Raw genomic sequence first — 25,365 nt, forward strand, 5'->3', positions numbered from 1 at the left:
TTTGTAACATAGTTTATAAGGCTGAAAAAGATATCTGTCCATCCAGTTAGGCCTGTTATCGTAAAAAGGTTGATCCAGAGGAAGACAAAAAAAAAACTCAGAGATAGAAGCCAATTTCCTCATTTTAGGGGAAAAAATTCTCTCCGGCTCTGATCAGGCAATCAAAATAACATCCATTGACTCACCACAGTCCAATCTTGAACTTACCTTCTCACAGAAATTGATTACATTTGTCTGACAAGACTGATCCCTCAAAAACCTGTACTGATACGACGTTATACTATTATTTTCATTGAGTGTCGATTGCAAAGTGTCGTGGGAGGATGTGATATCAGGGGCTGAGCTTCATTGTTTGGGCCCTGGTCGGGAGAGCTTACAATATAGGAGATAGGGGTCATACATGAGGCATAAGAGATTGTATTGTACAATGGCCCAGCCATCTTTTATATAGTATAGGGAAATACATATTAGTGTGGCAGGCGCAGCACTATGAAGTGCCTTTTACGCTGTGGCATTAGAAGAATTTTGGTATCTCTGACTTTTAGTCTAACCAGACTGTCTATCAGGCCCCATGCACACGGCCGTGTTTCACAGCCGTGTGCGGGCCGTGGAACCGCGGCCTGGATCCCTCCTGAGAGCAGGAGTGCACGGCGTCACTGGTTGCTATGACGCCGTGCGCTCCCTGCTGCCGGCACAGTACAGTAATACACTGGTATAGATCATACCAGTGTATTACTGTATTGCGGCGGCAGCAGGGAGTGCACGACGTCATAGCAACCAGTGACGCCGTGCACTCCTGCTCTCAGGAGGGATCCAGGCCGCGGTTCCACGGCCCGCACACGACTGTGAAACACGGCCGTGTGCATGGGGCCTCACTCTGTAATTCCTCTAGCGTCGTTCTATGGAAACAGTAGGTTTAAAAAGCACACCAAATGCTTGAAATAACTTCTTTATTAAACTTCAACTTTTCTTCATATAACACTGCTGCCTCCACAGCAGATAGTCCATGTACATAATACCTGTTGAAAATATATCACAAATGGTGGTATGATTAAGATGGTGGTTCAACTGTTCAATCTTGTCATTCAACATAAAATTGTGGATATTGTTCTCTCTTGAGTATCTGTACTCTCGCTTCAAGTTATTTAAGCACTTTATGATCTCTCTGAGAGGTATATGTGAGGTCTAACTAATATTCCTGCTTGCTCAACTTGGTTTGCAGTTTGCAGTATGCAATTGCTTATGATCTGGTATAAACAGTTTGCAGTTTTGTATTTGCAATTGTATTTGCAATTGTATTTGGTGGAACTGTAAGTAAACACATATATAACTGGTTCATTATACAGTTCTAATCACACTAACAATATGAACATTATATAACTGTTTTAAATAACTATTTTGGCCTCTTGTTCCCATAAAACTCAGCTCTCAGTGGAATTAATGTTTCTTCAGCTCCTGTCCCTGGTGAATAATGATACCAGCAGCTCCTGCTAGGGGAATTCCCAGACAGGCTGTCTGTGGCTGGCTGTGATTAGGGAAAAATTTTGCTGTGTGAGAAGCTGGCTGTAATTGGTCTAGACTTCTGCCTAGCAACAACAGATTAACACTATACTTTCTGTTGTTTCTGCTGTGTCACTGAGCTTACCTTTCATTACAAAATGAATCTTAAAAGGCATATTATCTTTTTCTGCTTCTGTGAACACAAAATATAACAGTTATATGACATCTAAAACATGATGTCACAGTAAATAACTCTGCTTTTGTCTTTAACACATAAACATAGGAACTGTATGAAGGCTATTAGCAGGTTTAGCTGTATACACATAAGGCTATACTAGTAACCTAGGACAGGTCTTAGCTGGCCAGCTACAATAAGGCTGTGTGAGCCGACACCAGGCAATACAAATATTAAATGCATAGGAATGTATGGAGTATCAGGGCTATGATTGGATGAGGGGAACATTTTCTAGGGGATAGTATAGAAGGTAGCACAAAAGAGTGACATAATGTAATGCTGTAAATCTTCCTAAAGATATGTGTTTTTAGGGCATGCTTGAAACTGAGAATGGTCATGAGGAATTTAAAAAAATGAATCCGAAAAACAAACCTGAATCTTTTCAAGTTTGCGTTTGATGAATCCAGTTAAATGTGACGCAGCACCATTTTACTGCACATGTTGGAAGGAAAAACCATAAGGGAGGAAGAAGCTCACATGACCCCAGGGAGGATGTGGGTGGGAGAACTTGCCCTGATTGGTTGATGAGGCTGTTATTCAGTCTCTGAGCCAATCAGTGGGGCAGCAGGCAGGGAGGTGCCCTTGTAGGAGTAGCAGAACATTATTCTGCATTGAACTGCTGATCAAGGTGGATCGGTATATTCAGGGTTTGACAGAAAACAATCTTATACAGAGTCACAAACAAGACTATTCTAGTGTTACAGGGACAGTGTAGGAACAGAATAGAAATAAATAATTGTATAGAACCGGGAGGATTTTGATTAGGGAAAGCTTTGAGGGGATGATGGGCGGAAGGGTTGTTTAAAATCAAAACCAAATACCTAGGCCTTATCCATCCAGAGCCAGAATGTGGGTAGTAGTGAGTACCAGCTATACGGTCTGAAGTAGTAGTACTAGTAGACCACAGTTATCCCTGACTTTGGAGAGGCGCAACATTATCATTGAGGAGAAAGATGAGATCATGGATTGGATGTCCCACTCCTCCTCTCGGTTACAGAAGGATGACACAGAGGTCAATTCTGAGTCTGACACCATGCCTTGGAGCCAGCGGTCACAAAATTCCTTCTCCTCCTCCTCCTTGCAACCCCAGAGAAGCGTTTCAGTGTTTGTCCTCTCTATATTCACTGTCCCTTCCTAGTGGGCCACCATTCTTTGCAGTCAAGCAGCAAACATTCCGCTGGCTGTCTCCCAGAAACTCCAACTGGACACAGTGGTCACTGACAAAGGCTGCACCATAGTGGATGCTTTTCCAGGGCAAACTCTGCTAGTTGCGGCCACAAATCCAGTTTGGCTGCCCAGTAGTCCAGCGGATCTTCAATGTGGGTTGGCAGGGTGCTGTTCAAGTATGCCACCACCTGCTGGTTCAGGTCCTGATCCAGGTCTATAAACGAAAAAGCAAGTGGAGATAATATATCAAAATATCACTTTATTCTCAAATATAAAATGGGGGAAAAGACAGGATGATAGACAGTATACAGAGAAACATAGGGCAATGTACACAATTGCGAAATCATGTGTGTCCACACGAGGATAAGCATGGATAGCCTACAGGTAAAAATGATTATGGTGCATGGACAGCCAATACTGCATAGCAGATAGTAAGATTAACCCAAGGAAGGGTATATGCTGTAAAGCAGAATCAATGAATCACTGATTGTCCATGGACCTCACATCAAAATGTTTTATATATATATAGACATCCAAGACTAAGACATTTATAATAAAATGTCACAAAAAGAATCGGTCACTGGATATCAAGATGTAATGATGCCCCACCAGATGGTATCCTGGGCCTAATATGGATGTGATATGAAACCATGTATAGATATACCATAGTACTATACGTGGAACGTACCTGAGGACATGATAAACGCAATAGGTAAGCCCAAAGCACAAGACCTCGACGCGTGTTTCACCTCAGCGGCTTCGTCAGGAGTTACTAAGTAACAGAGTGACAGGGTATATATATATAGTCTAAGTAAAAGTCCAATTTAATTACCTGGATTGCGAACACCTGTGATCTGTTGGAGCGGGCGCGGAAACACCATGATCCACGGATCCTGTCCAAGTATGCCACCACCTGCTGGTTCAGGTCCTGATCCAGGTCTACCTGCTGCTTCTGCTGCTGGTGAGTAGTTTCTTCACTATGCGGGTGAAGAAAACTATTCATCAGCAACTGTAGACTCAGGCTGCGGCTGATGGAGCTGGTAATGCTCCTGCCACCCCACCCCTCCCCAGAAGCCATAGCAGTGGAATGTGAGCGCAGAGGGCCCTTCCTGTTCAGACCTGCGAGAGGATGGACGATGGGGCAGATAGGCAGCGGCCAACTGACTACATAGGATGTCTCTGTAGTAGTTCAGTTTGTTCTCCCTCTCAGTGGGTGTAAAACAGGGCCCCATTCTGGACCGGTAGCGAGGGTCCAACAAGGTGGAGAGCCCGAAGTCATCCCTCTTCCGAATGGTGACAATTTGATTGTCACTACACAAGCAAGTGAGCTACACATTGCCTATGCTCCAATGTCCTCCTCCCCTTCTTCCAGTTCAGGGCTCATGTGGCCATGAGATCTAGGCACCACGTCTCCAGTCCCCTGACCAGCCACTGTTACCAGCATATGTTCCAGGACATAAAGCAGTGGAATGACAGCTGACAACTAGCGCAGCGTCCTCAAAGGGCCTGAGCAAACAACAGGTGTCACGCATGAGCTGCCACTGGCTGACATCGAAGTTACACAGGGGAGCACTCCTATCCGCTTGCATCATCAAGAAATTGTTGATGGCCTTTCTCTGTTCATATAGTCGGTCAAACATATGGAGGGTGGAATTCCAACGTATAATAACATTGCATATCAGCCTATGTTGGGGGATGCTGTTCTGCCGCTGCAGCTCAAGGAGGGTGTGCTTTGCTGTGTACGAGTGGCTGAAGTGCATGCAAAGTTTCCTGGACATTTTTAGGATGTCTTGTAGATTGGTGGAAGACTTCAGGAACCTCTTGACAACCAGATTGAACACCTGCGCCATGCAGGGCGCATGGCTCAGCCCTCCTTGATGCAGCGCCGACACAATATGTTCTTCCCGTTGTCGGACACCATGGTTCCGAGTTGTCGGGGAGAAAGCCAGGAATCGATTTCTTGACGAAGGATATGGAGCAGTTCCTCCCCTGTGTGACTCAGTTCACCCAGGGAAACGAGGTGCAGAGCAGCGTGACACCGCCATGCCCTGCACATGTGGTATGCTTGAGGGGCACTGTGACTTGTTCCTGCAGTGGAGGCTAAGGACATGGTGGAGGATGAGGTGGCCAAGGCGGACATTGTTGCAGGACCAATGTGGAGGTGGACGCGGAAGCGGCGTGACCTGGCCAAGTTGCTGGTGTGGCTGTGCAGGAACCACATTGACCCAGTGGGCCATAAAGAACATGTACTGTCCCTGACTGTAGTTACAGCTCAACACGTCGGCGCTGCCGTGCACTTTGGCAGACACCGACAGGCTCAAAGACTGGCCCACCTTCTGTTCTACATATTTGTGCAGGGCTGGTACTGCCTTTTTGGCAAAGAAATGACAGCTTGGGACTCTCCACCTCGGCTCGGCACAAGCCATCAGTTCTCTGAAAGGTGCAGTCCACCACTTGAAAAGGGATGGACTACAGCACCTTCAACTTAGACAGGACCACATTCAGCTTCTGCGCCATTGGATGTGTGCACGCATACTGCTGTCTCTTGGCAATCGCTTCGGTGATCGATTGCTGACGGAATTACTGACGAGGAGTAGGAGCAGGAGCATCTGGGCCAGCAGAAGATGGGAACGACAGACAGCTCCCTTTGGCTGAGGTGGTGGATACTTGACAAGCTGAAATCGGGTTAGTGCCACTGGGTGATGCAGCGGTTGCTGCGGCAGGCAGGACCACCATATCAGAGCCATGGTTCTCCCAGGCCACTTTATGGCGATACTGCATATGTTGAGTGCCAACATTGGCACCCTGGCCACGTTTTACCTTCTGCCTGCATATTCTACATATGGCCATGTTACCCTCATCTGGCAGCTTAATAATAAACTGCCACACCACCGAGTAGGTGATTTTCTCCCCCAACAGTCCGCACTGACTGACTGCTACCGCAGCTGACTCCGCGAACCCCTGCACCACTACTTCCCGGGTGGGTAGGCTGCTTCAAAGCAAGTGGTCTACCTTGGGCACGTTTGGCTCCCGACCTCCACTGCTACCACCTGCTAGGTCAGCCGCTGCCTCACGGGCAAGCTGCCACCCTCTTCTCCTGATGATAAAGCCCCTTCTGCTCCTAAGTGCGATCGGCTTTATCATCATTAAGTAGTGATTGCACGTCAACGCTCCTCAATGGTCTCTGGGTTAGGAGCAACACCACCTCCCACGCCACTCTCCTCATGACTACTTGCCCGCTTAGCGGAGGAAGCGGCGGATGTCTCCTCCACATCTTGGCTGGGCAGTAGCTGCTGACTGTCCTCTAGTAGCTCTTCCTTGCTGAAAAGTGCAGCATATCAGTCTACAGCATATAATACTTCTCGCGGTGAGGGAACAGAAAAGGACAGAGGCAGGTTGACAGGACAGGGCCTGCCAACTAAGGGTTGTGTCTGACGATCCCACCGACTGTTGGCTGGGGGTGTTTGATGTCACTTGGGATGAAATGGATGACAGTTAACCAATCAAGAACCGCTGGGTTGCTGGTCAAGACACAACCGCTAGATGATACCGGGAGCTCACGCCTCTCGCTGCGACTCCTGCTGCCATGCCCCCTTACTCTGCTGTGACCTCTGCCTGCGCCAGAAACATTTAGGCCTCTTCCCCTGCTGTGCATGGCCTGGAACTTCTCTGTCTAATATAATTTTAGCTGAACTAAATAAATTAAAAGCAAATTAAAACACCCCTAAAAGCCACAAATATATATTTCTTTCTGTACTGAAATAGGCCACTAAATGCTTTCGCCACAAATAACTGCAACAGTGAAGCGCGTATATATTTTTCTTTCTGTACTGAAATAAGCCACTAAACGCTTTCGCCACAAATAAGTGCACCAGTTAAGTGCGTATATGTTTTTCTTTCTGTACAATTTCAACACATAACTGCAGAAGTGAACTGAGAAAATAATTAGCCTTTAGCAGAAATAAATGCACCAGTGAAGTGTGTATATTTTTTTCGTTTTTGTACACTGAACAATTTCACCACATATAACTGCAGAAGTGAAATGTGTATATATTTTTCCTTTTTGTACTGAATTAGTCCACTAAACTATTTTTAGACAAATATCTGCAGTAGTGAAATGCGTATATATTTTTATTATTCCACAGATATAAGCCACTAAAGGCTTTTCAACATAGCACTTGCACCCCAAAAGAAGAACAAATTGCTGGAATGCTGTGTAATGGCTATTTGGATCCCCAAATAATGTTTCCCTGCACTTGTAAAGCTCTTCTTTTTCACAATCAGGTCTTTCTGGCACTGTCCCAAGCGACTTCAGACGTCTCTCCCTGCACTAAGATGATGTGAAATGATTCCTCCCTATCCTTTCCCTGCGCTTATAAATCGTTTTTTCAGGTTTTTTTTTCACAATGAGGTTTTTCCTATTGCTGTCCCTAGCACCTTCTCACGTGAACGCTGGAAAATGTCTGACTCTAAGATGGCCGCCGTATTTATAGGGCTGTGACTTCACAGGACTGACTGACATGCATGCATGCAGCCAATCAGCAGCCAATCTGTTTGATCCCGCCTTCCCAGATTTCCTTGCCCCATGTCCTCAGTCCTCACACGTGTAACCGCCATTTTAGGAAAAATTGTGATTCGTTACCACAAAACGCGAGTAAATTTGCTCTGAAAGCTCATCTGAGCCCCCTGTCACATGCTGAAGCCTTTGGAATAGGCCACAAAATTTGCCAGTGGGGACAACTGTCACTTGAACAATCTCATCACCCTGATATTTATCTTAGAACAGACACTCACACTCATACAGCTAGGAACAACGATGGAAGAAGAACAGCTAAAGCATCAGATTATTTTATTACCAGGAAACACTGCGTACGCAGCTTGCCACAGCATTCAGTGAATAGCTTCTAGATGGGACAAACCAGGGGCGTTGCTAATGTCTCAAAAGATCCGGGACCCAAGTCCCAATAAATATGGTCCGGTTCTCTAATTCATCCCCCCTCCCCCCCACACACCGCATTTTGCTGTACTTGCTATAAAGCAGCACATACCTCTCACATCCAGGGCCTCCCAGGTGACGTCTCCTCGGGTGTAGATCATCTCTGTCATCATCTTCTCCATTCGGTCCACAAAACTTCTCTCAGCCACCTCGTCTCTGCAGAGTGTGACACACAGACATCTTAGCTTCCTCGCATTTCTATCATCATCCCCCAACCTGGAGTCCCAACAGTGTTATCCTGCTGCTCGCTGTGCCTCCCAATACCACCAGATACTATCCTGAAGAAAAATTAGTGCCCCCATAGTAATACTGCCCCTACAGTGCCCCCAACCGTGATAATGCTCCCCAAGAGTGCCCCATTAGTAGAAGAGCCCTCCAGTATTAATAATACCCTCACAGAGCCCCCAGTACAAATAAGGATCCCTATTGTTCCCCCAGTGGTAATAAAGCTCTCTACAGACCCCTCAGTAGTAATAATGCCCCCCATAGTACTCTTAGTAGAAATAAGGTGGATCTAAAAAGTCCCTCCTATAGAGCCCTCAGTAGTAATAAGAACGCCTATAATGTCCCCTGGATTAGCAGTGCCCCCTGTTGTTATATTCCCGCCTCCACCATACAGTCCCATGTAAATAACATCACTCCATCTCTCCTGCCCCCTCCAAAATACAGTCCTATGTAAATAACATCACTCCCCTCCCTTCACCCCTCCAACATACAGTCCCATGTAAATAACACTATTTCCCTCCCTCCGCCATACAGTCCCATGTAAATAACATCCCTCTCTATCTACAGCCCCCTCCAAAATACAGTCTCATGTAAATAACATCACCTCCTCCCCAGCCGACCTTCAACATACAGTCCCAAGTAAATAATATCACCCCCTCCACCGACGCCTCCAACATGCATTCCCATGTAAACATCACCCACTCAACATTCAGTCCCGTGTAAATATCATTCCCCCCACCAGCCACCTTCAACATACAGTCCCAAGTAAATAACATTGCCCCCTGAACATTCAGGCCCAGATAAATAACATCACTCCCTCCCACAGCCGCCATCAACATACAGTCCCAGGTAAATAACATCACTGCCTCCCCCAGCCCCCTCCGACATACAGTCCCATGTAAATAACATATATTATTCACAATTGGCCACTAGAACCATCAGTGTCCCTAGATTAACACATGTTATTAGTCCTAAAATATAACGTTTATTACTTGTCCTTAAAATCAATTACTTAGAACTCTATAATACTATAATTAAAAATATCAGCGTTTGCCTGCCTGCCTTTTATTTCATATAACTATGTGGTGTGTATTTTTCGAGTACGTCCACTAGATGGCTCTATACACGTTCAGCTGTTTGTCTCATTGCAACCTTTATTATAACGGTATCTCTCTAGTGGAATATTGCATGCTGTTATCCTCACAGCGTGCTTATTGCATGTCTGCCTTCCTAAGCTGTACTCCTGTTGTCTGTATATCTCCCAGACGTGCAGGCTGGGCAAGAGCTGGCTAAAACCCTAACATCACTGGCTGCCCCCCGACATGTTTCACCTAACAGGCGTCTTCAGGAATATGGGCAGAGGACTCAGTGTTGGGGGCGGAGCCGTGCTTATGAAACCTTCCTCCACATGTGACGATACTGTAGACCAATGAATGCCTCCGTTCTTGTGGGCCTGACCCGTTGGCTAATCACTGTATCTTTACTTGCTAACACATAGTCACTTTATTCAGAATAAAAAACTAAATAAACCCACCTGGCTTGGAATGAGTGGATCGTTTCAATGCGGGGATTGCAGTTTTTGCAAGATGATGTCACCAAAATGGGAATTCCTGAATCCTGGTGATAATAGGAAATATCAGATTAAGGAATACATCAATTGTAAGTCTATGGGAGTAGTGTATGCCATACAATGTGAATGTCCAAAAATCTACGTGGGCAAAACCACGCAAGAACTTAGAAGGCGTCTATCCAAACATCTGAGTGTAATAAATACCATTGGGGATACACCCCTTGCAAGACATATGCATCAGATACATAATGGAAATGTTCAGAATTTAAAAGTGTGGGGAATACAAAAACTTAGACTGGGCCCCAGAATGGGAAATTTAGACAGGAGACTACAACAGGAGAAAACCCGCTGGATTTATCGTTTGAAAAGTCTAGCCCCCTCAGGACTAAATGAGGGCTTTACATTTGCCTCATTTCTCTGAGAGAGATTCTAGCAAGAAGATTTAAGTAAAAGGAAGACATAAGATACAAATAGAACCAAACTATAAATAAAAGGAAAGCAGCCAAGCCAGAAACCACAAATAGATGACTACCATCAGAAATAAGATATTTGTCAGAACATGGAGTATGACCAATGTCACTGTATAGTCATGCCAGAAATCACATATTGAGAGTAGAAAAGTACCAAAATATTATCACAAAGAAATAAAAATAAAATCAATAATAAAAATTAGATGGATTAAAAAGAAGGAAGAAAAAATGGTAAGTCCCGGAAAAAGGGGGAAAACAAAGAGGGAAAACAAGGACTGATTCCGGAGTATACAGTAATATTAGCCACATAAGGGTATATTGATAGCAGTGGAATTACAACAATTAATTTTTAAGCAAATTAGTTACCTTGAGCATCAACACATAGCAAAGAAAAGAGAGGAACACAAGGGTAAAGGTCACAAGAAGCACCTGTATAATTCCAATGAAAATAAGTATAAAATTAAATATATAAGAAAAAATAAAATAAATAAAATAAAAAAGCAAAAAATAATAAATAATAAAAATACAAAGAAAAATTAAAAAGAAGGAATTGATAAATCAGTTTTAGTATAATAAAAATAGATAAAAGCACAAAAATTAAAATGGAACAAATGGGTGGTTATAAAACACAACCTGCACATAAACTCACCTCTTGGTTGCGGGGATGTACGGTGCCACCGGGACATCTGGAAGTCATCTGGACATATAGGGAAGAGAGTTGGAGATTAATATAGAGCCATGCATCAAAGATTGTACCCGCCCCCCCCCCCCCCCCCCCCAAATCCAATAAATGTGATAATGTTGGAACAACAAATCGATATCTGATGAAGTAATATTAATAGATATGACCCTAGAATAATGAATTAACAGCCTCCATACAGAGAGAGGGTACTTTACGATGCCTTAGAGAACTTGGAAATATTTATGAATATAAGAGGCATGAACATAGTAAAAAGAAGTAAAAACAAAGGATAAGGACTGTAGTATAGATGAAGGTGCAAAGAATAAGAACAAAGCAAGGATAAGAACTGTCTCTCCAAAGTCTCTATCTGTAGAATCTATGGCTGTTAATATTACTCTTACTCGTGGCTGTAATTACCAACTGAGGGGTACAGTATTAAGACAGTGTCCAAGTGTGAAAGGTGTTTTAGCAATGTCCCTCTCACTGCAGTAAAGTCTCTATCAGCCTTAGGCCTCATGCACACGACCGTGGGGTGTTTTGCGGTCCTCAAATCGCGGATCCGCAAAACACTGATGGCGTCGGTGCGAGTTCCACAATGGACAGCCTTCAATATAAATGTATATTCTTGTCCACAAAGCGCGGACAAGAATAGGACATGTTATATTTTTTTAGCGGGTCCACGGAACGGAGCAACGGATGCGGACAGCAGACAGAGCTGTCCACATCTTTTGCGGCCCCATTGAAGTGAATGGGTCCGCATCCGAGCCACCAAAACGGCGGCTCAGATCCGGACCAAAACAACGGCTGTGTGCATGAGGCCTTAAACAGCAAATACCTTCTGGACCTTCACAGTTCTTTCCTTTGTCTGGATCTTTCTAAAGTACTTTTGGAAAGCAATGACTTTCTTGATCAAAGTGCTTCAGAGAAAGAAAGAAAGAAAGAAAGAATGAAAGAGAAGGAAGATTAGAATGTCCAGAACCTGCAAGGCCATGAATTCGAGTCAGTCAGCAAGATACCGTCTTTGTTTAAGGCCTCATGCACACGACAGTTTTTTTTCACGGTTCACAAAAACGGGGTCCGTAGGTCCGTGATCTGTGACCATTTTTTCGTCCGTGGGTCTTCCTTGATTTTTGGAGGATCCATGGAAATAAAAAAAAAAGTCGTTTTGGTGTCCGCCTGGCCGTGCGGAGCCAAACGGATCCGTCCTGAATTACAATTCAAGTCAATGGGGACGGATCCGTTTGACGTTGACACAATATGGTGCAATTGCAAACGGATCCGTCCCCCATTGACTTTTAATGTAAAGTCAGGAGTCCCTTTTATACCATCGGATCAAAGTTTTCTCCAATCCGATGGTATATTTTAACTTGAAGCGTCCCCATCACCATGGGAACGCCTCTATGTTAGAATATACTGTCGGATATGAGCTAGATCGTGAAACTCAGATCCGACAGTATATTCTAACACAGAGGCGTTCCCATAGTGATGGGGACGCTTCAGGTTAGAATATACTGAAAAACTGTGTACATGACTGCCCCCTGCTGCCTGGCAGGTGCTGCCAGGCAGCAGGGGGCAGATCCCCCTCCCCCCTGCTGTTTTTAACTCATTGGTGGCCAGTGCGGCTGCCCCCCCTCCCCCCCCCCGTAGTTAACTCATTGGTGGCCAGTGCGGCCGGCCCCCCCTCCCTCCCCTGTAGTTAACTCATTGGTGGCCAGTGGGCCCCCCCTCCCTCCCCTGTAGTTAACTCATTGGTGGCCAGTGGGCCCCCCTCCCTCCCCTGTAGATAACTCATTGGTGTCCAGTGGGCCCCCCCTCCCTGCGCTGTAGTTAACTCGTTGGTGGCCAGTGGGCCCTCTCCCCTCCCTCCCCCTCCTAATTAAAATCTCCCCCCCTATCATTGGTGGCAGTGGAGAGTTCCGATCGGAGTCCCAGTTTAATCGCTGGGGCTCCGATCGGTAACCATGGCAACCGGGACGCTACTGCAGTGCCGGTTGCCATGGTTACTTAGCAATTTGTAGAAGCATCATACTTACCTGCGAGCTGCGATGTCTGTGTCCGGCCGGGAGCTCCTCCTACTGGTAAGTGACAGGTCTGTGCGGTGCATTGCCTAATGATCTGTCACTTACCAGTAGGAGGGGCTCCCGGCCGGACACAGACATCGCAGCTCGCAGGTAAGTATGATGCTTCTACAAATTGCTAAGTAACCATGACAACCGGGACTGCAGTAGCGTCCCAGTTGCCATGGTTAGCGATCGGAGCCCCAGCGATTAAACTGGGACTCTGATCGGTACTCTCCACTGCCACCAATGATAGGGGGGAGATTTTAATTAGGAGGGGGAGGGAGGGGAGAGGGCCCACTGGCCACCAACGAGTTATCTACAGGGGAGGGAGGGGGGGCCCACTGGACACCAATGAGTTAACTACAGCGGAGGGAGGGGGGGCCACTGGACACCAATGAGTTAACTACAGGGGAGGGAGGGGGGGCCACTGGCTACCAACGAGTTAACTACAGGGGAGGGAGGGGGGGGCCCACTGGCTACCAATGAGTTAACTACAGGGGAGGGAGGGGAGGGCTGGCTACCAACGAGTTAACTACAGGGGAGGGAGGGGGGGCCCCACTGGCTACCAATGAGTTAACTAAAGGGGAGGGAGGGGGGGTCTGCCCCCTGCTGCCTGGCAGCACCTGCCAGGCAGCAGGGGGCAGTCATGTACACAGTTCTTTTAGTATATTCTAACCTGAAGCGTCCCCATCACCATGGGAACGCCTCTGTGTTAGAATATACTGTCGGATCTGAGTTTTCACGAAGTGAAAACTCAGCTCTGAAAAAGCTTTTATGCAGACGGATCTTCGGATCCGTCTGTATGAAAGTAACCTACGGCCACGGATCACGGACACGGATGCCAATCTTGTGTGCATCCGTGTTCTTTCACGGACCCATTGACTTGAATGGGTCCGTGAACCGTTGTCCGTCAAAAAAATAGGACAGGTCATATTTTTTGGACGGACAGGATACACGGATCACAGTCTCGGCTGCAAAACAGTGCATTTTCCGATTTTTCCATGGACCCATTGAAAGTCAATGGGTCCGCGAAAAAAAACTGAAAATGGCACAACGGCCACGGATGCACACAACGGTCGTGTGCATGAGGCCTAAGGCTGATAAAGACATTGCTGCTGTGAGAGGGAATATTATCAGTGCACACTTTGAGATGGTTTGTCCAGCTGTATTCTAATTCTGTACCCCTCACCCTGGGAATTACAGAACCTGTTTCAAATTCAGTTGAATGCCTAAGGTTTTGCAGGGAGACTTTAGAAGGACAGAGAGAAGGAGTACCACAGCCCTCTTCATTGCTACTATGCATCCATATGCAGCCAGCCAGTAGCGCAGGGGCAACACGTGAGGTGCACGGTGGACTGATGAGGGGCCAAATTATAACACACAGTTCATCAGTTTACTCACGGTTAGCAGAAGGCCTCCCTGGGCTGGCAGCACAGTGTTGAGGTGGACAGCACGAAATCCTCCGGGGCACGCTCTGTGTAGGGAAGCATCAGCCAAGATGGTGGTTGAGGTGCCCTTGATGTTAGGGGTGCTTAGGGTGCTTGTTGCGGCTGAGTCCCTTGATGGTTTTTGTTGTGACGCCAGTACCGTTAATGGTGGTACAACCAATAATGGTAATAAGGACGATAATAGACTGTGGTGAAATACAACTCACAACTTTTACTTTTGATGTCTTTAGTTGCAGCAGTACAAAAATGCAGTTTCTTGATGTTAAAGAGTTGATTCTGCAAATCCACCGTTTCTAGGCTTTTCAGGTGTCTAGTTTTGGAGCAGTGGGTTAGGTGTACCTGGTTCCTTTTGATGTGTGGGATCCTATTTCTTGTCCTTTCCCTACAAGCTGAATATTTAGACAGGAAAACTGTCTCTCAGAAGTGTGGTGTGGTTGCCAGAAGCTATAAATCATCCACCATGCAAAGGTGTCTGTGGTCCTCAATAATGGCTCTTATCACCGATGATTCCTTAGGAAAGCTTGTTTCTTTTCCAGGGAGGCAAACTCTTCTCCTACTGGTCAGGGATGCAAGTCTATAGTCCGGCCACAGAAGGAAAACGCTCTTCTGCGCCTCACATCTTAGTATCACCTCCTAGCAAAGTTGGCTCCACTCACTAATCTGTGTAATGGAGTCTTCACCCAACATTCTCTGCCACTAATCTGATCTGAACTCCTCAGATCTGCTCTCTTCTCTGACTACATTTTTACTCCACTCTCATCTGACCTGGCCTGGCCTAGGTATATATACAGGTCCTTCTAAAAAAATTTGCATATTGTGATAAAGTTCATTATTTTCTGTAATGTACTGATAAACATTAGACTTTCATATATTTTAGATTCATTACACACCAACTGAAGTAGTTCAAGCCTTTTATTGTTTTAATATTGAAGATTTTGGCATACAGCTCATGAAAACCCTAAATTCCTTTCTAAAAAAATTAGCATATCATGAAAAGGTTCTCTAAACGAGCTATTAACCTAATCAGCTGAATCAACTAATTAACTCTAAACACTTGCAAAAGATTCTTGAGGCTTTTAAAAACTCCCAGCCTGGTTCATTACTCAAAACCGCAATCATGGGTAAGACTGCCGACCTGACTGCTGTCCAGAAGGCCATCATTGACACCCTCAAGCAAGAGGGTAAGACACAGAAAGAAATTTCTGAACGAATAGGCTTTTCCCAGAGTGCTGTATCAAGGCACCTCAGTGGGAAGTCTGTGGGAAGGAAAAAGTGTGGCAGAAAACGCTGCACAACGAGAAGAGGTGACCGGACCCTGAGGAAGATTGTGGAGAAGGACCGATTCCAGACCTTGGGGGACCTGTGGAAGCAGTGGACTGAGTCTGGAGTAGGAACATCCAGAGCCACCGTGTACAGGCGTGTGCAGGAAATGGGCTACAGGTGCCGCATTCCCCAGGTCATGCCACTTTTGAACCAGAAACAGCGGCAGAAGCGCCTGACCTGGGCTACAGAGAAGCAGCACTGGACTGTTGCTCAGTGGTCCAAAGTACTTTTTTCGGATGAAAGCAAATTTTGCATGTCATTCGGAAATCAAGGTGCCAGAGTCTGGAGGAAGACTGGGAGAGGGAAATGCCAAAATGCCTGAAGTCCAGTGTCAAGTACCCAGAGTCAGTGATGGTCTGGGGTGCCATGTCAGCTGCTGGTGTTGGTCCACTGTGTTTTATTAAGGGCAGGGTCAATGCAGCTAGCTATCAGGAGATTTTGGAGCACTTCATGCTTCCATCTGCTGAAAAGCTTTATGGAGATGAAGATTTCATTTTTCAGCACGACCTGGCACCTGCTCACAGTGCCAAAACCACTGGTGAATGGTTTACTGACCATGGTATTACTGTGCTCAATTGGCCTGCCAACTCTCCTGACCTGAACCCCATAGAGAATCTGTGGGATATTGGGAAGAGAAAGTTGAGAGACGCAAGACCCAACACTCTGGATGAGCTTAAGGCCGCTATCGAAGCATCCTGGGCCTCCATGACACCTCAGCAGTGCCACAGGCTGATTGCCTCCATGCCACGCCGTATTGAAGCAGTCATTTCTGCAAAAGGATTCCCGACCAAGTATTGAGTGCATAACTGAACAGAATTATTTGAAGTTTGACTTTTTTTGTATTAAAAACACTTTTCTTTTATTGGTCGGATGAAATATGCTAATTTTTTTAGATAGGAAATGTGGGTTTTCATGAGCTGTATGCCAAAATCATCAATATTAAAACAATAAAAGGCTTGAACTACTTTAGTTGGTGTGTAATGAATCTAAAATATATGAAAGTGTAATGTTTATCAGTACATTACAGAAAATAATGAACTTTATCACAATATGCAATTTTTTTTAGAAGGACCTGTATAGGACCCAAGCTATATCCCCATCTAGTGGTGGAATCTATAAATTGCACCTAATCTGCCCAGTAACAGGGATTTTGCAGATACATACACACAAAATCATACATTACAACCTAATACTGTAGACAGGGTAAAAAGTGCTTTTAAGCAGTGCCCACACACACGTAGTGGGACGCTGCACATACATTGCTATTGGGAAAGAATAGCACTCTGATCTATTTATTTGCACCAACACCATTTGCCCATGACTGCACCTCATCTACACTCCTGCTTTTCACCTTGCAAAAAAACACAACTCCAAGGACACCCAAATTATCCTTATGCAGGAGCCCCAACATCAAGGTGTGCCCAAGGGAAGAAAGGGTGCGCACACCTGTCACTACACGGCCCTAGGGGGAAATTGGTGGAAGGATTGCCACTGTGATCCATGTGTCAGAGCTACTACCACTCCCATGCTCCACTCGCTCCTCCTAGGTGGCCACTGCTCATATAACACATGTATGGTCTGTGTCCGATAGAGAAATAATTGTTCTTTGTGAGTGGCTGTATGCTCTGGCTTATAAACATGGGGCACAAACACAGAAACCTTCTCTATTATGTTCACGTTCCTTAACAAGACATATGGAAAGCGAAGGTCTTTATCAAACAACACTTTTACAAACTCACGGTTACTGTTATGCCTAACCTCCATTATGTTATTTATTAGAATATTCGTGTCATGCACAATTTCTAAACCTGACTGTCTGTTTATCCCAAAACAGTTACTTTAGAATATGTCCCCCAGAAAGATGTTGGACCTCAGTATGATAATGACGTGGCTCTGGATCTATCTCTTCCTCACCTGCGTTGTGTAGCAAACCCTTCATCCCATCAAGGGACACAGAGGAACACAAGCCAATCTTCTCATACTCAAGAGCTGAGACTTTCACCTCAGGTATCTACTAACTAAATATATTACTTTTCTCAAACAAATTCCTATTATATATAAAAAAGAAAAGAAATGAATTGCACATCCAGCTGCTATGCTTTGATCTAATCCCTGCTACTTTACCAGAAAACAGCACTAAATAGCGCATGTGTACCGCCTCCTATGCTACATGCTAAATGAGGCATTAGTGTACATTTTGATCAAAAGGTATAAGCCCACTCACCACGCCAAGGTTGCCTTTATAAGTGGCTCCTACTCCAAAATTGGCACGGCGCTGAGCTGCGACCACCGACGCTGTGGCGCCAATCTGGCAGGCGGCGGGACCCAGCAGTCAAACAGCACCCTTTGCTGCCCGACTAGGCCATACATATTTTCCATTTTAATCAATGTTTTCCAGTAACAAAGCAAGGGTTAACAGCCAAACAAAACTCTATATTTATCGCCCTGATTCTGTAGTTAGCAGAAACACCTCATATGTGGCAGTAAACTACTGTACGGCGGGCACACGGTAGGGTGTAGAGGGAAAGGTGTGCCGTGTGGTTTTTGGAAGGCAGATTTTTCTGGACTGGTTAATTTACACCATGTCCCATTTGAACCCCCCCTGATGCACCCTTAGAGTAGAAACTCCTCAAAAGTGACCCCATTTTGGAAACTACGGGATAAGGTGGCAGTTTTGTTGGGACTATTTTTAGGGTACATATGATTTTTGGTTGTTCTCTATTACATTTTTGTGAGGCAAGGTTACCATTTCCCATAAACTGTTGAGGAACACCTAAAGGGTTAATAAAGTTTGTAAAATCAGTTTTGAATACTTTGAGGGGTGTAGTTTCTTAGATGGGGTTACTTTTATGGAGTTTCTACTCTAGGGGTGCATCAGGGGTTCTTCTAATGGGACATGGTGCCAAAAAAAAGGGCCATCAAAATCTGCTTTCCAGAAACCATACGGCGTTCCTTTCCTTCTGCGCCCTGCCGTTTGGTCATACAGCAGTTTATGACCACATATGGGGTGTTTCTGTAAACTGCAGAATCAGGGTAATAAATATTAAGTTTTGTTTGGCTGTTAACCCTTGCTTTGTTACTGGAAAAAAAGGATTAAAATGGAAAATTTGCCAAAAATAGCTGTTTTGGCACAGTTTTGTTTTTCTTTTTTTTTACTGTGTTCATCTGAGGGGTTAGGTCATGGGGTATTTTTATAGAGCGTATTCTTACAGACACGGCAATACCTAATATGTCTACTTTTTTTATTTATTTTCGTTTTGCAAAATAATATTTTTTGGGGAAAAAATGTTTTAGTGTCTCAAGTCTGAGAACCATAGTTTTTTTCCATTGTCAGTGGCTAAATGGAATTAAAATTGGGGAAGGGGATTATAAATTTAGTACTCCATGGAAGTGTGGTACTCCCTGAAGCAACCAATAATGCAGAGGCATGAATGATCGGGGAACATGTCACACTGAGTGGTGGTGTCCTTTCATATCCCCCTCCTGTGACATACTCTGCACCTTTTTTGGGTCCGTTCCTTCTTTCCAGTATGGGGGACCACACCTGGAAAGTATTGGAGGAATTTCCCTGTGTTGCCAGCGCTCCGGGACAGCACAAAAGAGTTGTACAAGGCAACCTTTATCAAGTAGACTGCAACTTTTTTGTACCATGCGTAGGTTTTGCGCATGGCATTATATGGCTTGAGGACTTGATCAGAGAGATCAACTCCTCCCTCATACCGATTGTAGTCGACGATACAATCGGGCTTGAGGACCATCATTACCGCGGTACCTCACACAGGGACAGGGGTGATGCCGTTACTGTGAATTGTGGACAGTACAAGGACATCCCTCTTGTACTTATATCTGACCAGCAACAGGTTTCCACTGGTAAGGGCACGGGTCTCACCCCTGGGGATAGGTACCTGGAGGGGGTGGGTAGGGAGGCCGCGTAGATTTTTCCGCACGGTCCCACAAGCGGACCTGGAGACGAGGGACTGGAACAAGGGGATACTAGTATAAAAGTTAACCACGTACAGGTGGTAACCCTTATCTAGCAGTGGGTGCATAAGGTCCCACACAAGTTTACCGCTAACACCCAGAGTGGGGGGACATTCTGGGGGTTCAATACGGAAATCTCGCCCCTCGTACACACAAAACTTGTAAGTGTACCCTGAGGTACTCTCACAAAGTTTGTACAGCTTCACGCCATACCTCGTCCGCTTAGAGGGAACATACTGGCGGAAAATGAGTCTCCCCTTGAAAGCAATGAGAGACTCATCAACCACGACCTCCCTTCCAGGTACATAGGCCTCCAAAAATTTGGCCCCAAAGTGATCGATGACCGGCCTGATTTTGTACAGGTGGTCATAGGCAAGATCACCTTAAGGGGGACATGCTGCATTATCTGCATAATGCAGGCATTTCCGGATGGCCTCAAACCAGGTACGTGTCATGGATGTACTTTAAAGTGGGGTCTGGTAGAGGACGTCCACACTCCAGTAATGCCTGACACTGTTTTTTTTTTTTACTAGGCCCATGTGCAGCACGAGGCCCCAAAACGTCCTCATCTCGGCTGCACTGACCAGAGTCCAGCCACCGGCCCTAGCCAAAAAGGAGCCCGGGTGTTGAGCAATGAACTGTTGGGCAAACATGTTCGTTTGCTCCACCATCAGATTCACAAAGTGGTCACTGAAAAAAAAGACTAAAATAGTCATATTCAGTGAAGCCCACTGTGGGAATCTGGATTCCTGGTTGGCCAACAAAATCAGGAATCACAGGCTCAAAATGCTCTGGGGTACACCATGCAAGTTCACCGGTAGGGGGCTCCGGTGGACTTAACTGGGGGGCCGGAAAACTAGTACGAGCCCCAGAGCTGCTCGTAGTAGTGTGGGCCACAGGGTCCCTGGCATGGCGGTCCCCTTGCTCCGCCGCCTTGGGGGCTCATCATCATCGATAGATGATGAGGTGGAAGCTGATGACAAAAGGAAAGTGGGGTCATCCTCGTCCTCACTGGGGCTCTCGGAGTCGGAGGCAAGCTGGGCATATGCCTCCTCGGCCAAGAACATCCGGCGGGCCATAAGGGAGTGTGTGCGTGTGTAAATAATCTTTATTTAGTGTGCGTGTGTGTGGGGGCACGGGTGTTCACGTACTTATCCCTAAAACTAACAGAAAAAATAAATACATTTAAAAAAAGCCCCAAAAATGAGTGCCGGCCACAGTCAGCGTACACAGAAAAAAAAAAAATGCTTGCGCCCCAAAAAATGTGTGTGGGGGGGGGGGGCAATCTGCAGCACCCCTGGGGGGGTCTAGGGACACACAGCTGTGCTGTGGACCCCAGACACTCGATTAGGGTGATGCAACAATCAAACTTTTTCTTTTTTATAAACTATCCATGAATATCCCTGCCTAACCTAACCTGTCCCTAACCTTTCCCTAAGTACCTTTTAGTGCCATATGGCACTGTGGGGGATCAGAAGGGGGTGCTGGGCACAGATGGGGGGGGTGCTGGGCACAGATCCGATGCAGGCTCCTTGCTCCCGGACACAGAAAGGAGGAGGAGATGAGAGCTGCATCAAGTTAAACCTCCCGCCTGCCCGTGCAGCCAATCAGAAGCGTTCCTGTGAGGTGATGTCACCATCACCTCTCAGGATCGCAGGATGGTGATTGGAGGTGTATTATCACACCACCGATCACCATCCTGTTCCGGGTTTTCAGGACAACAGAGAGAATTGACCTGCGGTTTGCCGCGATCGCCGATCTGGGGGGGTCACAGGACCCCCCTGCGCATTGTCCCAGGGTGCCTGCTGATTGATTTCACCGGCGGCAGTGATCGTAAATACACATGACGTACCGGTACATCATGTGTCCTTAAAGGGGTATTCTCAAGACTCTATTTCATACTTACCTGCTCCCGGCGCGCTGTCCACTTCCTGGTTTCAGCACTCGGCAGGGGGCGGGCTCCATCTTGATTGAAGTCCTCTCCCGGCCGCGCCGCGCGCTGTACTGAACGCGCACGCCGAGGCCACGCATGCGCCCTGGTGACTTCTTCCTGGCAAGTATATTATACTGGCCAGGAAGAAATCACCATAGCGCATGCGCGGCCTCGGCGTGCGCATTCAGTACAGCGTGCGGCCGGCTGGGAGAAGAGAAGAAGTCGTCTGCGCACGCGCAGCCACCGCGATTCCTGAGAAGAGCAGTGGCCGTAACCAGGGAAGATGGAAGACAACAGTCAGGTAAGTATACGTTTATTTACTTCTAAGGGGTGGGAATTTAATAGTGATCATTAAGATGAGAATACCCCTTTAAGTAACAGGACATCATGACGTACCGATACGTCATGTGTCCCCAACAGGTTAAAGGAGTTTTGTCACTTCAGCAAGTGGCATTAATCACGTAGAGAGAGTTAATACCAGCCACTGTATTGTGTAAGGGATCATCTCTTTTCGGGGGGGGGGGGGGGGGTCACACTCACAGATATCTTCGCAGACATGGTTATGTCTTGCTTTATTTCAGACACTTCAGCAAAGCACAGGTTAAAAGGTTTGCAGCTTCAACTTATCGCGTGTGACATCCACACAAAATAACAAACTCTTGCCCGGCTAGGCTTCAACTAAACACATAAACGTATCCCTGACTCACCTAGAGAGCCCTGTTCACACATGGAAAAATAATGAACAGGACCTGTGATGACGTCACTCCGGTCATCACATGATCCATCACCATGGTAAAAGATCATGTGATGGAACATGTGATGACCGGAGTGACGTCATCACAGGTCCTGTTCATGTAATTAATGCTCACCCCAGGTCCTGTTCAGCAAAGGAGACAGAAGGAGATGCCGGGCTACGCGAACAAGTGAACTAAGGTGAGTTAAATTTGTATTTATTTTTTTAACCCCTCCAGCGCTATTTGACTATGCATTCTGTATTCAGAATGCTATTATTTTCCCTTATAACCATGTTATAAGGGAAAATAATACAATCTACAGAACACCGATCCCAAGCCCGAACTTCTGTGGAGAAATTTGGGTTTGGGTACCAAACATGCGCGATTTTTTTCACGCAAGTGCAAAACGCATTGCAATGTTTTGCACTCGCGCATAAAAATCGTGTGTGTTCCCGTAACGCACCCGCACATTTTCCCGCAACGCCGTGTGAAAGGGGCCTTAGTGCTGCCCGTGCTTGCACCCTATAGGAAAAAATGCAGGCCTCTCTAGTGACCAGGACCATGGGAGCTCATATACGTTGGTGCTTTTTTTTTATAGTATACAAGCACAGCCACACTGATGAATTGCAGGGTGGTAGTAACCATGGAAACGAGACATGTATAATTTGATGGAAAAATTAGTCTAGCCAGCAAAGGAAGCAATATGGATAATAACAATACATTAGTAAGTGCCTTGTATTAACTTTCTCTACATGATAAATGCCATTTGCTGAAGTGACAAAACTCCTTTAACCACTTCCCAACCGTCCATAGGATATAAACGTCCTATGGGCGATTGTTTATCTCAAAATAGATGTTCAAAAACGTCCATTCAGAGATGGAAGCTGCACGCTAATCGTGCAGCTGTCGAGCGGGGGGCCCGCTGTCAGTGACCCAGAGGGAAGGCAGGGACAGTTCCCATGTGTCCCTGCCTTCTAGATTGCTGTATAGACAGCGCTCAACGAGCGCTGTGTATACAGATCAGGAAGCGCAAAGCGCGGGTGAAGGCAGGAGCTGTCGGGTCTTCCATAGACCTAGATCAGCCCTGCACTGAGGCTGTACAGCATCTCTGGGTGCTGTATTTCCCCTGTAAATGGGGCTACTATGTCAGCCCCAGTTACAGGAGAAATCGATAGTGAGAAAAAAAAAAGTGATGTTAAATGTCCCCCAGAGGTCTTGTATGATCTTATGGGGGACGCAAAGTGTAAAAAAAAAAAAAAAAAAAAAAAAAAGGTGTTTTACAAAAAAAATGTAAAAAAAGCTTGCATGTAAAAAATAAATAAATCCCCAATTAAGTAATACATTTTTTTTTATAGAAAAATAATTAAAATAGACATATTTGATATTGCCACATCCGTGACGGCCGGCTCTATAAATATATCACATGATCCACCCAGTCCGATAAACACCATAAATTATTTTTTTTTTAAGTCATAAAAGCTATTTTTGTCACCTTACATCACAAAAAGTGCAACACCAAGTGATCAAAAAGGCGTATGTCTCACAAAATGGTACCAATAAAACTGCCACCTCATACCGCAAAAAATGAGCCCCTACATAAGAAAATCGCTAAAAAAAGAAAAAAAAACTATAGTTTTAAGAACATGGAGACATTAAAACATAATTTTTTTGTTTCAATAATGCTATTATTGTGTTAAAGTGAAATAAATAAGAAAAAGTATACATATTAGGTATCTGCTCTATAAAAGTGTTACATGAGTTAACCCCTCAGGTGAACGCTGTAAAAATAAATGAATAAAAACTGTGATAAAACAACAATTTTTTGGGTCACCTTAAAGTGTAAAGTGAGATAGACAATACTGGGCACTCTCTCTATAAGTAGAACCATGCGAAAAACAGGTATATATGGTGATAAATTGTTTATTATCATATACAATTTATATAAAGATTACATTCAATTTATTACTTAAAAATATGGATGTATAAAATATTAGCTTAAAATACCCAATTAATACATATAAGACATATAAGATAGTGGAACTACCTAAAACCCTAAATAGGCATCAGTGCAACAATATATTACATACAGATATACAAATAAATAGTAAAGCGTCAATGCCACATAAGGTGTTCTCCACTCTGCAACTTATAGCAGTTAGGTCCCAATAATGGCTAGACTAGTGGAAAAATAGGAGTATTCTTGGGGTCTAATTGTGTCCTCTGTATTCACTTCCCAAGTGTATCCCAATCTCTTAGTAAGAGCAAAGTTCCTGGATCTTTATGTAGATGAATCACAGTGAGTTTTTAGAGCGGCGTCCCGCTATTACTCACTGCTTGATGTCTGCTGGTGAAGCTCCGGTCCACCTTAAGTATAGAGATTCTCTCACAGGTTGCTGCTGTCGCCGGTCTAGGCTTCTCTGGGCACCGCTCCATTACGCTGAAGAGCCGGTGTCCTCCGAGAACCTAGTCGCCTGCTACTGCTCTGGATTTGGACTGCAGTTGCGGTCTGTGATGTCCTTTTGCTGTAGTCTTAGTTATCCAGCGTGCCAGGTCTCCGTTGTTTGCAGGATATTTCGGTATTTATCACAGTCAACCTAGGGTGATAAATACCGGAATATCCTGCATATCGGAGGCTCTTCAGCGTAACGGAGAGGTGCCCAGAGAAGCCTAGACCGGCGACAGCAGCAACCTGTGAGAGAATCTCTATACTTACAGTGGACCGGAGCTCCACCAGCAGACATCAAGCAGTGAGTAATAGCGGGACGCCGCTCTAAAAACTCACTGTGATTCATCTACATAAAGATCCAGGAACTTTGCTCTTACTAAGAGATTGGGATACACTTGGGAAGTGAATACAGAGGACACAATTAGACCCCAAGAATACTCCTATTTTTCCACTAGTCTAGCCATTATTGGGACCTAACTGCTATAAGTTGCAGAGTGGAGAACACCTTATGTTGCATTGACGCTTTACTATTTATTTGTATATCTGTATGTAATATATTGTTGCACTGATGCCTATTTATGGTTTTAGGTAGTTC

General features: G+C 45.4%; 1 protein-coding gene across 2 annotated transcripts in view; it reads left to right on the top strand.

Annotated features, from left to right (window-relative positions):
* Positions 1-25,365, top strand: part of OVOL1 (ovo like transcriptional repressor 1) — a 194,444-nt gene that overhangs the window by 129,196 nt on the left and 39,883 nt on the right. For both annotated transcript variants that reach the window (XM_044270697.1, XM_044270698.1), the window contains one exon: positions 17,511-17,683. In XM_044270697.1, coding sequence (XP_044126632.1) covers positions 17,511-17,683 — 173 coding nt within the window. The remainder of the gene's footprint in view (positions 1-17,510; positions 17,684-25,365) is intronic.

Source organism: Bufo gargarizans, chromosome 10, assembly GCF_014858855.1.
Source record: "Bufo gargarizans isolate SCDJY-AF-19 chromosome 10, ASM1485885v1, whole genome shotgun sequence".
In the NCBI taxonomy this organism is placed as follows: domain Eukaryota; kingdom Metazoa; phylum Chordata; class Amphibia; order Anura; family Bufonidae; genus Bufo; species Bufo gargarizans.